The sequence below is a fragment of the Chiloscyllium punctatum genome, chromosome 44, assembly GCF_047496795.1.
Source record: "Chiloscyllium punctatum isolate Juve2018m chromosome 44, sChiPun1.3, whole genome shotgun sequence".
NCBI lineage: Eukaryota > Metazoa > Chordata > Chondrichthyes > Orectolobiformes > Hemiscylliidae > Chiloscyllium > Chiloscyllium punctatum.
This window is the reverse complement of record NC_092782.1, coordinates 4,614,062-4,630,268: the sequence shown is the minus strand read 5'-3', so window position 1 is coordinate 4,630,268 and position 16,207 is coordinate 4,614,062. Positions and strand designations below refer to the sequence as shown.

General features: G+C 36.9%; 1 protein-coding gene across 1 annotated transcript in view; it reads right to left on the bottom strand.

Moving 5' to 3' along the window:
- LOC140466676 (ATP-binding cassette sub-family D member 2-like) overlaps positions 1-16,207 on the bottom strand; it is a 91,806-nt gene that overhangs the window by 25,284 nt on the left and 50,315 nt on the right. The window contains exons 6-7 of the mRNA XM_072562130.1: positions 12,075-12,220; positions 4,604-4,749 (exon numbers count right to left, since the gene is read on the bottom strand). Of these exons, the coding sequence (XP_072418231.1) occupies positions 4,604-4,749; positions 12,075-12,220 (292 nt within the window). The remainder of the gene's footprint in view (positions 1-4,603; positions 4,750-12,074; positions 12,221-16,207) is intronic.

Here is a 16,207-nt window from a genome sequence, read left to right as displayed (position 1 = left end):
GACATCTCTGCAGGAATTCCTCAGGGAGTCATTTCCTCAGTTCAACCATAATCAGCTGCATCATCAGTGACCTTCCCTCCATAAGGTCAGAAATTCACTGTTCACTGATGATCACACAATGTTCAGCTTCTTTCGTGACTCCTCAGATTCTGAAGCAGCCCATGTTCAAATGCAACAAGATCCAGTCAATATCCAGCTTTCGCTGACAAATGACGACAAGTAACATTTGCGCCACACAAATGTCAGGCAATGACCATTTCCAAAAAGAGAAAATCTAACCACTGCCTTTTGACATTCTACAGTGTTACTAATACTGAATTCCCCACTACTAACATCGGGGTGACCACTTATCAGAAACTCAACTGGACGCCACATAAACAGTGACTACAAGAGCAAGTCAGAGGCTAAGAATGCTGCAACAAGTACAGTCATTAGTTGTCCAGTACGCAAGTAGATCCTTCAATCCAACTCATCCATGCCAACAAAAATATCCTAAATTAACCTAATCCCATTTGACAGCATTTAGCCCATATCCCTCTGAACCCTGGCTATTCATGGACACCTACCCAACCAGATGACTTTTGAATATTGCAATTGTATCAGCCTCCAACAGTCCATCTGGCAACTCATTCCATATATGCATCACCCCCTGCATGAAAATGTTGCCCCTTCGGTCCCTTTTAAAAAATTTTCCCCTCTCACCTTAAACCTGTGCCATCTACCCAGGGGAAAAGACATTGTCTATTCACCTCATCTATGCCCTTCATGATTTTATAAACCTCTAAGGTCACTCCTCAGTCTCAGACACTCCAGAGAAAATAGCTCCAGCCTATTCAACCTTTCCCTATCGCTCAAACCCTCCAACCCAGCAACATCCTCAATTTTCTGAACCCCTTTCAAGTTTGATACCGTTCCTATAGTAGGGAGACCAAAACTGAATGCAGTATTTCAAAAGTAGCCTCAACAGCCGCAATCAAACATCCCACCTCCTTTATCCAATGCACTAGCCGATAAAGACCAAACACCTTCTTCTTGTCTACCTGCAAATTCACACTCCAAAACACTATCCACCATCTACAAAGCAAAAGTCAGGACTATTATGAAATACTCCACACTTGCCTGGATAAGTGCAGCTCCAACAACATTCAAGAAGCTTGAGACTATCCAGGACTTGATTGGCACCAGCGTGTACTATCATTTGCAATGTAGAAATGCAAAGGTCCTTAGAAAAACACCTTTCAAACCCATAATTCCTTCCATCTAGGACAACGGAAGCAAATACACAGGAACACCACCACTCGCAAGTTCTCCAAGCCACTCATCATCCTAGCTTGGAAATATATCACTGTTCCTTTACTGGTGTTGTGTCAAAATCCTGGAATTCTTCCCCTAATGGCTTTATAGGTTACCCCACAACACATGGTCTGCAACTGCTCTAAAAGGCAGTTTACTAATACCAATCAATTCTCAAGGCAACTAGTGATGAGAAATAAATGCTGGCCAGCTAGTGAAGCCCATGTCACATGACTGAATAAAAAGAATATTTTTACTGAACTTGGGTTTCACAGTTCTATCATTTCTAGCAGTCCACAAGTTAGATCATAAAACTGTGAACTTTTCAAAAAAACACTTACATAGACATTGGTTGTTCTACCATTTTCCTGATATTCAATGTACGTTGATCATATCTTGCAATATTAAACTGAGTTGACATTGTTCTATCTAAATCATTGCAAAGGCATTTTGTCACATTGAATTAATAAGTACCGCCAAAGGTCTTCTGTACATAATGTTAATACTTTGTTGATTGGAGATACAGTTGCTGAAAGGGAAATTTATTTGTTCCAAACTGAACACTTTATGTAAAGTGCTCTTTTTGAAATCATTTTCTGAACCAGAGCCTCTACGTCATTGAAGTGTTTTAGCTTCTTGACTGATAAGTGAGCTGAAACAAGCAGCCATTGGACAATTTGTTTAAAGACTAATGCTGGGAACATTTCGTTTCCATAAAGCCTTGTTTTGGATCACCTCCTCAACAACATTGAAGGCAATCCTACAACAATGGGTAAGTACAATGGAATTATCAATGTTCATTTGACTACTGATGACTCATAATAAATAAGTCATGTATTTATCTTGGGCATCTCAGCAGCACATATCTCAAAATGCTCTGCCACCAATGAAATCATCATTGGTGCTCTCTTGCAAACAAAGATGACTCAATCAATAAAGTCCCACTGAAGTATAGTCACTGTTGTGATGCTAAAGTAAATAATTACTTTTATTGGTTAACATTGGAATAGGAGTTGGCAATCTCCCTAAATATCTCCTGCCACTCAACCAGTTTGCCAGGCAGAGGATGATACTTTGCCTTCAATCCCATGAGCTTCAGCTTTAGCTAACAGTTTCTTATGATAGATCTCATCAAAAGTCTTTTAGAGATTTAGAGATTAGAGATTACTTACAGTGTGGAAACAGGCCCTTCGGCCCAACAAGTCCACACCGCCCCGCCGAAGCGCAACCCACCCATACCCCTACATCTACATCTACCCCTTACCTAACACTACGGGCAATTTAGCATGGCCAATTCACCTGACCTGCACATCTTTGGACTGTGGGAGGAAACCGGAGCACCCGGAGGAAACCCACGCAGACACGGGGAGAACGTGCAAACTCCACACAGTCAGTCGCCTGAGGCGGGAATTGAACCCGGGTCTCTGGCGCTGTGAGGCAGCAGTACTAACCACTGTGCCACCGTGCCGCCCACTTTTTATTCTCATAATGAAGGGAGGGATCATAGACCACAAAAGTCCGCAAAAATACCATTCATCATTCTGCTATCTATTACGGTCGCTTGAATTTTAAAAAAAAATCAATCAGAACCATTAAGCATGACTGATCCTTTATAAGGCCATGTTGACTCGGTCTTCTGGAAATCTTCAAGCAGGTCCATTTCTCTGTCCTTACTTAGAAATTATAATAATTTCTCAACACTATGTGAACCTAACACGTCTATAATTCCTTCAATTTTTTGACTCACCATTCTTAAATAACAAAGTAGAAAGTAGAATTTTCTAATTTAAATGATTGCTTCATGAATTGAGACAGAGCTTTGGAAAAAATACAGTTCGGAAACTGATAATGCTTTTACCTCTCTCTCTTTCAAATTCTTAATATGAAACACAGCTGAATACGTACATTGAAAAAAACAGACCATGAGCAACACAATTAAAATGTAGGAGGATCATTGACTCTGCTCTCCAGTTAGAATGAATAAAATAACAGATCAACTTAGACACAACTCCTTGAGAGCAAGGCAAATTAATTTTAAATAAACAGGTCAATTTTTCTTTTCGCATATCATTAATCCAAAATTGCCCCCATTTGGGAATATTAAATTGGGAAATCATATTCATTCAATTCACAACATTCCATTAACTAATTTAAATGTTTAGAAAATCATAGATGGTTCAGGTAATTTAATGATAAGCATTATATTTTATCTCCTATCCTTATGTTCCTACTAGAAAAGGGGTTGTGTCTGCCCAATATCTACAGAGGAACTTAATTTGCTTATAAAATGCATGACTACAATCTGTCCAAAAAAAATCTCAAAATTACCTATTTCATAAAGAGGAATGTAATTTAAAACTTAATCAATGCTTATTTATTAATTTAACCATTTGCACATAATGCAATGCAAAAGCTAAAAAGATAAAGCCTCTTGCGAAACTGAAAACAAATTATGCAACAGAGATGGTTATGAAATCCAACCCGAGAAATAAACAAAAATGACATTAGTGACTATTACACCAAGCAACAGGATATGTAAATCTGCCCTTTGGAACTGTCAAACACAATGGTCCACATACTGGGACAATGTTCTAACAGAAATAATAACAGTTGAATACATTTCAGCAGAAAAACTTACTGTGGACAATAAAAAGGTCATTTCCCAAAATTTATAATTAGTAAAAACCAAAACGATGATTGCACAGTTTGTTAATAAATATGCAAGAAAGTTTAACAAATTTTGCATGGTTTTTGTATTCAACAAAACTAAGTGTTCGGAGTATTTACAATGTTTCCAAATGCTCAAATTCTTGAGCTAAATATCATATTTTAACAAAACAACTCTTATAAAATCCTATAAAATCATTTTTTGTTTTACTTTGTTTTCATCATGGATCATTTGATTTCCAGTGATGTTACTTGTAATAAGTTGGACAGTAAACAGTTCTATAACTAAGAGGATAAAACTAACATTGATCTAAAGTTTTACAATTACAGATCGTTCGGCTATATTGTGTGATTGACAAATTGGGGACACTGTTTCTAAAGCATGAAGTTTTAAAATGTGTGTTGGCTGTAACACAATTACATCACCAACACTTTAAGCACTGTTTCAAAAACATGACTTTTCTATAACATGGGGTTGCACAAGAATGCAACCATTGCATTATAGAAGAACTACATGTAGGTTCAATCCATCTCTGAAGTCCAAACTTGGAAATACTGCAATGATAAGCCTTGAGAATTAAAATATTGTAGAAAAATGCACGTTACTAAAAAAAAGTAGCCATTTGTAGAACCACATGCATACCTCCCTCTCTCTGTACAATGTGCTTCAGGTTAACAATATCTAGGATATGCTCCAGGTCCAGATCTGTGCACTCTTTCTCACTCATCTCTTCCACAGAGTCTGGGTAGATAACCTGATCTCGCAGAGTTCCAACAGACATGTAAGGTCTGTAAATCAAGATGAAAATGAATAATTAATCAATTAATAACATAACTCATGATAAGCCTGCACAATAACAGGGTAAATAGTGGAGACTGTCTCAACAAATCTTAAATCAAACACCTATTTATGCATCAAATGTGAAGTGGCTCAATGCTCCAGTGCTGCACCAGTAGTGAAGCCTCCAGAAATATTCTCAAGAAAATATCAATGCACAGATTAGTATATATTGTACACAAAACTGGAGGGTCTCTAATTGAAACAAATATTTTCTCACCTCCTGATGTCTGAAAGGTTAGCTAGTATTGACATAGTGGAAAACATTGAAAGTTTCACTCATTTTTATAGGAATCAATATATGACATTAGAATTATGTGCACAATTAAGATCTGAATCATTAAAACTTCTGTTCTAACTTCTTTCTGTGCTATTAGATTCTATACTTGCTATGATCATTAAAGGGTAACCACTGATGTAACTGTATATAACATTCATAACAAAATCAGTGGTGAACTTCTCAGAATATTTTATGTTAAACTAAATAGTCAGTAATTAAATAAATAACAAGTGTTTGAAGATGTCGGTATGAGGCTTACAGATTCTATTAGATGCTCTGCTTCATTTGTATTGACTTGGTGACTATAAAGAACACATCATTGTGATCTAAAGGACAAATGGAATATAAAAGCAGAATTACACCTCAAAAGCTAAAAACACTGGACACAGATGAGATGCAGCAGGGGCACACCCTGCAGAATAATCTGCTGACTTGTGCTTCAAAGTCTGGGAAAATCTAACAAACAGAATATTGTGTGACTCCAAATTCACTCAAATTTCATTTGTCCATTCAAACGTTCATAGAGGAGAATAAACACAATGAAACTAAATAACATTTGCAATATTCAATTACTTGGTAATCTGAAGTTAACCCACAGAATTTTCTAGACCTGGAGGTTTTTAGTTTGGTCTAAGTGACTTATAAATGTAACACTAAAAGTAACTACACAAATAAATAATAAAATGTCAACCAGAAAGTCAGTTTTGTTACTGTGCCACATTCCACTTTACAACTGTATATACATTGAATAGTTCTGGATAAAAATTGTCATACATACCTGCTCACCTAGCAAAAAAGCTAACTAACAGCTTATTAAAAAGCTAGCAGAGCCCTTATAAGCTGACAATTATGAACAAGCCTGATTATAATGTTATAGTATATAAAAATAGTTACATAGATCAGTTACATTTTATATAAACATTCTATTTCCTCCAGACTCAGTTCCCAGATATATTGAACAGAATTTTATTTACAGTGGTCAGAGACAGAAGTTGGTTGGAAATCAGTTTATTCATGAAGTATACTTTGCTGTAGTCCTTAAACTCAGCCACAGTACTCATATCCTGCTTCGAAGTTCACTGTTGAATCACGTGTATAATGGCATTCTACATGCTGTTACAGAAAGGCTCTCCAGTTAAACGGTGCTCAGTATGGGTAAGAATAACTGAACCTTAAGTCGCTCCCCGAGGCTTCAGCAACAAGACTCCAAAGGAGACACTTCCCTGGAATTCTGATGCAGTGCAGCTTCCTACAAATGGAAGTCTGGTCTACTAAACTTGGATACTGTGCCCCAAATAGGTTCAGTCACCTCACAACAGCAGGAAATCTAATCTAACACCACCTTGCAATTTCAATTATTTCTTTCTTTCTAGACACTTCCTCGCACGACTTTCTGAACAACCAATAATTATCCTTTTCTCATTGACATCTCACACTGATTATTCAGTCACCTCCACAATATAGTTCTTGCATCCTCTCTGCATAATCCAATTCTCTAATTCTCTGCTTTCGCAAAAAAAGTACACAATTCTAGGGAGTGGCAGTGATGGCCACTGCAATGTTTTCTCACTGGGTACACAGTAAAGGAGATTTTGTTCCAGGAAGATAGGTTTCTATCAGTGAAAGCCTGAGCCTTGTGAGATAATGGTGCTCAATCATGCGAACAAAGCGGATCCTCTGTCTGAAGATTCTGTATTGGGGGATTTGCCTCCTTTGAGTTGGTTCTCTGTGTCTTTATCCTCCGTTTTGTGGATTGGTGTGAGATTAAGGAGGTAATTATGCTGCTCCTGACGTTGGTCCCTTCATTCTGTTAGTGTTACTGATCTTGTTTTTCAAAGAAATGCAAAAGCTGATCCACACCACAGTGAAGGCTAACATCAAGAAAAGTTAAGGGAGTAGATTTCCTTAAAGTGATCACCACAAAGTTGGAAATCAGCTATAAATCAAAGACACCGGCTCTTTAAACAAGTTCTGACAGCACTAATCTTTCATATGGACAGTTCAGCAACTATCCAATTTTACTGTTGAAACTGCTTCTAGCCTGTTGCTTCATGCCATGTATTTGTTGATCTTTGTTAACTCCACACAGCTTGGAAACCAGACTGCTGGAGTAGTTCAAAATGAATACTCCATTTCCAGATTGACATTACTGTTGCGAAGCTGATGTGTAAAAATGGTAAAATGGTAAAACGAGAGAAAGTATTGTATGGTCCCTTTAAACAATGGTGTTCTTTCTGGTGCTTAGATTTAAATGGATGTCTGAACAGCAGTAAAAGTTCGGCTGCACAGATTGAATATTTTGTATTGAACAGCCAAGCAACGTTTTTATCAAGACAACAAGTCTTCTCAAATTTAGACAACTAATTTAAACCAAACACTTAGGGATTGAAAAATTTAAATCTGATGGTGGTGACAACCTTGAACCAATCCGGTTGTAAAGAAATTAATATGTCAGCACAGGTACAAAGATAGGGACAATTGAACAGAGAAGAGAGAGCCAACTGCCATCTGAAAAGAAAATAACTTTCCAACTCTTAGGAAAAAGCAACAACTATTCGTAAAGGTATATGGCACTCTTAGATAATATTCCTGGCACCAGAAAACAACTAAGGCAGCATCTCAGACAGAGGAAAATGATGGACAAAGAAACAGAAAGCTCAGGAAGCCACATTCTGTGTGAACTTTGATAGCCTAAGTTTTAATTTATTGTTATTTTATTACTTACATTTATATAAGGATCTGTGTTATTGAAACAGCATACCAGTAGAATCTTGTTTTATTTGCGAATAGAGAGGGATTGTTTGATTTGTTAGTAATTCTGCTAATTTGTCATTTGCAAAAATATCCACATTAAACCCAGAAGTGGGCAAGTTTCAGACATAATACGTCTGTTCAGGGTTTTAACCCCCAGCAGCTACCTGAGCCAGCCTCATTTTGTTTGCTCCAAATTCTGTCCATTCTATCAACTGTTGCAGACATTGACTCTCCCCTTTACAATCTTTAAAAATTTTATTGGCACTCTTCTCCCATACCTTCTTAATCCAAAATTATTCCATTTTGCTTCCAATCTAGTTTAAGCAGGTGCTTTTCTTGCTGAAGGTTTCATGGAAAAAAAACCAGAACACTAAATGTGCTCACCTCAAACAGGATTAGATAAATGATAAAAATTAAACCTAACTCAAATTTACCACAACACTTATTCTCAGCTACAATACAGATTACAATTGCAAGCCAACCCAGCTAATTGCTAAAGATGATAGACAATGAAAGAGAGAAGCAGAAAGAAAGATACACCCACACTGTAATTGTCAGAATTTGAAAAATATTCTTTAGGCAATTAAGCATTTCTGAAATCGACTTTTTGTTGTAATGTATGCTGACAATAAGGTGCCACAAGTAGCAATATTTCCAAATTTGCAGATCATACAAAGCTTTGCAGGAATGTGTGCAGGGAGGAAGCTTGAAGACATTTTCAGGATGATTTGGATAGGCTTAATGATTCAGCAAGGCAGATGGAATACAATGTGGAAAAATGTGAAGTTATCCACTTTGGTCAGAACAAATGTGCAAAATATTTCTTAAATTGAGAAGGGTGAAAAATGTAGATGTGCAAAAAGACTCAGGTGTCTTTGTCAAGACATCACTGAAGACTACTAAGCACTTGCATCAAGTATTAGAAAGGCTAATGGAATGTGAGTCTTTATCGAAAGAGGACTTGAGTGCCGGAGTAATGAAGTCTTGCTTCAGCTGTACATTATCTTCGCTAGACCACACTGGAGAGCTGTGTGCAGTTTTGGTCTCCTTATCTCAGAAGTTATTATTGCCATGAAGGAAGTACAAGAAAGGTTCATCAGACTGTTCCTAGGATGATGGGAATATCCAAGAGAAGAAATTGGGAAAACTGGTCTTGAATTCTCTAGCGTTTCAAAGAATAAAAGATGATCTAATTGAAATCTACAAAATAACTAAAAGCCTCAACAGGGTAGACGCAGTTAAGATGCTTTTCCTGGTTGCGGAGTCTGGAATTAGGAAGTACAATTTAAAAATAAATGGTTGCTGTTTAGGACAGGGAGAAATTCTTTCATTCAGAGGGTGGTGACTATTTGAAATTTACTATTCCAGAGGACTGTGGAAGGTCCAATTTTAAGTATATTCAAAGTAGCTTTTTGTAATTTTTGATTAATAATGGCAGAACAGTTTGACACTGCCTGCATAAGAACTCGGAGCAAGAGTAGGCTGTCTGGCCCTTTGAGCCTGCCCCGCCATTCAATACGATCATGGCAAATCTTTTCGTGGATCGATCCACTCACCCGCACTCTCACTATATCCCTTAGGTCCTTTATTTTTAAAAAAAAATCTTTCTCAACTTTAAAGACGTTTATTGAAGTAGCATCAACTACTTCACTGGGCAAGAAATTCCACAGATTTACAACCCTATGGCTGAAGTGTTTGCCAACGAAGTGTTCGCCAACGAAGTGTTCAATCAGCTTATATTAATTGGTGGAGCAGCTTCAAAATGGGATGAATAGCCTCATCCTGTTCCTGTGTTCCAGAACATCTGTTGTCACTATTAACTGAGGGATAAATGTTGGCCAGACATCAGTGAAACTTTAATACGGAAGCAAAATACTGCTGATACTGGAAATAAACATAACAAAATGCAAATACACATCAGGTCAGCCAGCATCTGTGAAAAAAAGTTAATGATCCAGGCCGAAATGAATTTTCATCAGGCCTGATGAGTTTTTCAGCATTTTGTGACTTTTTATTACGAGTACAACTCTTATGTTGCTTCAGTTACTGATGCGAAATCATTTTGGGTTCATATAGAGGGCACACCAGACCTCAGTTCAATATTTCATTTAAAACGTGGTATCTCTCTGCGAAGTAGCATTTCTTCATCTAAGTATCAACTCAGAGTACATATTCCAGTATTTTTGAGTAGGATTTGAACCTTCTGCTCCGAAGTGAACATGCTATTACAAAGTGTAAAGTTCAGACTTGTTAGTTTAGGTGGAGATATTGCTGAATTACTTAAATAAAGCCTGAGAATTTAAATTAGCCTTCGTCCCAGGTTGAGCTCATTTTGGATGATTCCCACTGTCTTGCATCCCAAACATGCTTGCAAACCCCATTATTTCCTTATCTTCTCAAAAAAAATCTCTGTTCCTTGTGTATCTGCTTTTATTTTTAATTCTGTTCTTTATATCTAAAATGATTGTTTTGGCTTTGTATCTAGGATGGTGGCTTCTGTTAACTGCGTTTTTATACCTAAGATGTTACCAGAGAATGGTAACTTTGTACACTTTTCACTGTACTCCTAAATCCTTGTACCTGAGCACATGTGACAATAAAACCTCATTCTAAGACTCTGATTACTCGACTATTAGGTGTGATCCTTTTATTTCCTCGTTGAGACTGTCATGCTGAAAAAATACAGCAGGTCAGGCAGCATCTGAGGAGCAGAAAAATCGATGTTTCGGGCACGAGCCCTTCATCTTTCTTTATTTCCTGCTGATTCCTATGAATCGAAGCATCACATTATTCCCACAGAGGAAGGACTTGTTTATGCACCTTTGGAGGAAGATATTTTCAAATGACCTCTTATAAAAGTTATAACACACCTCTAGAGCAGGTGGGACCTGAACCTGAGCATCCTAGTCCAGAAGTAAAACCACTACTACTGTGTCATAAGAGCAAGGGGCAAATCTTACATCAGGAAACCTAATTATGGGGTAATTGATAAACACAGCAACACAGCCAACATTATTAAGAAACAATGCAGTATAATTAGGCAAGTTCTTGAAGACAGACAAGACAATCATTACCTAAATACCAGGGAAGCAAGTATCTAAACACAGCATTCACACTGGGTGATACAAAGATCACAATCTGATTTTAAAAAGACCTATTGAGATGGACTTAGGCAATTCTGCAGTCATATTATTGCATGATATGCATGTTATTAGGTCCAACAAGCAGTGTTTAAATACTGATGACTGAGGATCTCAAATATCCAGGAACCTAATTTCCCACATTTTTAGGTTAAAACCAGGAATGTTTTGATAATGATCCTCGTAGAATCAAACACAGTTCTAATGCTTACAAGGTAACTATTTAAAAAAAACATGTTAACATCTGCACTGAAGAGCACATAAAGAACAAAACATCTGAAGTGGTTTGGGTTCCATCTTTTTGTTTAATGGAAAAGTTTTCTGACTGCTTGTGGTTGATTCAATTGCTTTTTGCAGTATCAGTAGATTTTACACTTGCTTTTGTCTCATTTCATGTATTTTCTACCTCAAGCTGCAATATGCTATTTCACAAAACCGAAACGGCTAAACGAAATATGCACAAATATATATAATGGCCAATTTGCAAAATATTAGACAAAATACAAAACCATTTTAAGATGAATTTATCTAATGACAGACCACTAAATGAACATAAGCTGAATTAAAGTGTGACTGTGTTGGTGTCTAAATTGAGAAAACTACTTATTTCTTAAAATACACTATAATAATAAACTAATAATCATGTTTTGCAGATGACAACTTCATTTGGACAAACTTATGCCCAGTATTTAGGAAGGAAGTATATATTCGAAAACCAGCAGCCTTGGGACAGATTCCTGTTAGATTTTGGATCTTACTGGTTTTTGGTTAGGGCAGCTTGGGCAAGTTACTTTACTCATTTAATAGGAATTAAAATTCACGCATGGCAGGTCGTAAAAATGCCAGGTTTTGAACATTCCTGCTTTTTAGATAGCCAGATTTAAGAAAAATGTACCTGCATAAAAACATCTCAGGACAAGTTGTCACATTCTTAAACTTATTAATTTGCACACACTTTCTGCTCATTTAATTGTCACAAAGAACGAACCATTTAAACGGACAACATGTAGCCAAATTGGCAACTCCCAAAAAAAGTCTGAAAAAAAACTGGAATTATATTTACATAGAAAAAAAGTAGTTTCAATTATGCTAAAGTACTCACCTTTGTGGAATATAAAACATGTGCTGAGGTGGTGGTTTATACAATACCCCTCCATACACTGGCCATAAACCACTCAATATCCTGAATAAAGAACTTTTTCCACAGCCATTTGGGCCAGTAATAAGGAGATGCATACCTTCATCAACCTGAAAAATTATAATAAGTTTAATAAATTAATGTGCAAAAGCTATTGCATACATATAATGTCTACCATAATATTACATATAATTTGTAGAAATATAATTTAAAATCCAGAAAGAAAACCAATTCATATAGAGTCATTCAGCATGGGAACAGACCCTTCAGTCCACGCCAATCATGTTCCCAAAATAAACTAATCCCACCTGCTTGCGCTTGGTCCATGTCTCTCTAAACCTTTCCCATTCACAAACTTATCCAAATTTCTCTTAAACGTTGTGACTGTACTTGCATTTTTTTTTGCAGTTCACTCCACACAGGAACCACTCTGTAAAAAAAGGTTGTCCCTCATTTCCTTTCTGAATCTTTCTCCCCTCACCTTAAAAATATACCCCCAGTTTTGAACCTCTTTCCCAGAAGGAAAAGACCCTTGTTATTCACCTTATTTTTGCCAACCATGATTTGTTAAACCTCAATAAGGTCATCCGTCAACCTCCTACACACCAATGAGAAAAGTCCCAGTCTTTCCAGTCTATTTTTACATCTCAAATTCTCCATTCCTGGGAACATTCTGGTACATCATTTCTGAACCTTCTCAGGATGACCAGAACTGCAAACAGAACTCCAGAAGAGGCCTCACCAACATCCCGTAAAATCTCAACATGAATTCCCAGTTGCTAAACTCCAAGGTCTGTAATTATATAATCTATGATAGCACAATTTGTGAATTTTCTAAATATAATGATAATAGTTAAAGTACCTTACATAGGCTAGGTCTTTGGTTTGTTAATAATATTTGAAAATAGAACCGATCACTGAACTTGGATTGACTTCCAAGTTTAGATTAGTGACTCATAAACTGCAATTATTACCATAAAGAACCTTCTTATATGAAATGCAGAAATTACACCAGTGTACTGTTTCCTTTGGTAGCCCTGTGTCTCAGAATATGATGATTCATGATGTGGTGATCAACACTGTATTAAGCATTGCTTGTGTTGGCTTAGGAATACCATTCCAGCAGAGCAGATTTTGTCCCAAAAACAGAAATATACCAGTATTAGGGGATAGAAAAGTTAGGTGAATAGGTACTGTTCTCTGCTGAAAAGACAGTGTCTCAAAGTCTGTGCTGCATACCTGATACCAATGCTCAGGGCATCTCTGTTGGACTGGAGAGAAACTTGGGACGGAAGGGGAATTATCCATTTGTCATGGCCTACGAGGATAGCAACAAAATAGGACTAGGAAAGAGGTTTGATGGGAGATAATGAGCATCTTGGAGCTCAATTACAAAGCTGAATCACAAAACTAATAATTGCTGGATTCCGACCTGAGCCAAGTGAAAATTGGCTTGGGTAAATATGATGAGGGGTAAATGTGTTGCTCATGATTGGTGTAGGAGAAGTGGGTTCCAATTCATGAGGCAGTGTCACCAGTGCTGGGGAAAGAAAGAGTGTTCCATTGGCATTGAAATCATTTAAACAGTGCTGGGACCACTGTCCTGGCAAATCGTACAACAAGCATCTTTCATAGGGATTTAAAGTAATTAGTTGGGGAAAGTGGGCAGAGGGGCAGAGGAAGTGTTCAATTGAAGAGAAATTTAAATATCAGAAGAAATAAAAGAACAGAAGTACAGTGTACTGAAGAGATGAACAAAGTGTGACAATCAAGAAGAGTACAGCAGAAATTAGAATCAGTCTAAGTATTTATGGTAAAAAGTCACAGTTTAAAGCTCTTTATCCAAATGCTGACACTATTTGTAACTGGATGAGTTAATGGCATTGCATAAATAGAAATAAATGCATGAATTGATAGCTATCATGGAATCATAGCAGCAAGGTGACCAAGGTGGCAAGGAACTCAATATTCAAAGATATTTGACATTCTGGAAAAATAGGCCAAAAGGAAATGAAGATAGGGTAAAAGAAATAATTACAAAGGCATATTGAAAATAAAATTGACACCTTATTTACTTTCCGTGAAGAGAAATCAGAGTTCACGTTTCAGATTCGGCGACCATTCCTCAGACCTCAGATTTGAAACATTAACTCTGATTTCGCTGCACAGATGCTGCCAGACCCGCTAAGCTTTCACAGCAATTTCTGTTTTTGCTTCTGATTTCCAGTATCTGCAGTTCTTCAGGTTTTTACCTTTATTGATTTCCTTAACATAATCTTTTACAATCTGCCAGTTAATATGGTTTGCTCCCCCACTGTAGTTCTTATGACTGTAAACCAACATAGCTAAATCTACTGAAGAGCCCCAAATGAAATTAATAATAAAACTCCACTTTTTATAGCTTTTACTTTAAAGCAAATCAGAACCAATGCAGAACCAATGTTACATTAGAATTAACAGGCAAATTGTGTTTCAAATACAAAGGTATATTTCATCTTAATAGTCAATAAAGTTCATACACAACCACAAACTTTCATATCATTCCTTGCAGAAATGTGCTATCATATTTAATATATATGATGGTTCTTTGTTCAAGCAAAGTAGGTCACGAGTCATTTCTGACAAAAACTTTTAGCCTTGATTTACACGGCCACACTGAACATCAACAAGGCACTCTCCACGAACCATTTGTTCCTCAGGTTAAGGCAGTTCTGAAAGTGTAGCTTTTCAGAGTTCCTTTTTAACTGACCAGCAAACAAAACAAGTAATCTGGACCTTTTAGTTCTTTTGCACATCTGAGTTTTGACCAGCTCATAGAATTCCGTCCCTTTTAGCCTATTTGCTTCTAAGGGGATTCTGGATTCTACTTTTCTCCTTATTGCCAAAGACAGTGCCATACGTTTTCTCAGAGCTTTACTAGTTTTCTCTCATTAATTCTGTGTTCCTTAATTTGTCTCTATCTGATTTCTGTGTCTGCATCTGTGATTACCTTCATCCTACAGCTCATCTATATGTCGCCCTACTTTGTACTGGCACACACACTGCTTCTATCTTAGTCTCTTTCCTCATGGTATTACCTCCAGGTCAAAAATCATCAGGGCACAAGGAGCAATGTTTCTTATTACCCAAGAAAATTACAGTTGATTTCTTTGCAACTTAGGCGATCACTTAAAAGCCATTATCTAACATTCTTGAAAGAAATTGCCGATGCCACATACGTTTAGGAAATTTCAAATTGCTTTACTGTGCTACTTCTAGGTCAGAGTTCACCACAGTTACTCCAAGGTCTATTGAAATTGATCAACCCCAAAAGAAAATAAACAAATAAAACTTATGTAAAATTCAGACTGACAAAACTGAAGCAGAATTATTTGATAATTAAAGTTGGTGTCTTAAAATTACAAGTATGTGAGTAAGAATTGAGAAGGCTGAGGTGCGTCTAATAAAATTATGATGTAATTTAATAGAAATATCTTACTTACATCCATTATTTCTGTGAAATCCTAAACCAAAGGAGGTGTGGATGAACATGAGACACAAATAAATCCAATAAAAATTCAGAACTCACGACAGTAGAGATAGTTAAGGTGAATAAATAGGTATATTTTAAAAAGATGAAGAAAAAGAGAAATAGAAGCGTTCACGGATAATGTGAGATAAGTCAGAGGACAGACGCTTGTATGGAGTACAAATACCAGCACAGTCTGACTACTTTGTTTCTGTATTGACAATTCAGTCCAAATACAGAAAGACAAAGAAAAATTACAAAAGCACATGATAGAGCTGACACATTGGTGCAGAGCCACCTGCTGGCTAATATGTGACAGCCACTACAAACAGCAAACAAACAGAAGTTGGTGGAAAACCTCAGCAGGCCTGGTAGCCTCTGTGCAGAAAAATCAGAGTTAACTTTTCAGGTCTGGTGACCCTTCCTCAGAACTTCTTTCCGTTTTTATTAACTGTAATTGCAGTTCACTATCCATGGTGTTTTTTCAAAGGGTGTAGAGGTCCTGCAGAAGTGAAAACTCACAACTTTAATCAAAAACATTTCTAACAACACAGACAAAACTAACCCACTCACCCATGTGCATTCTAGT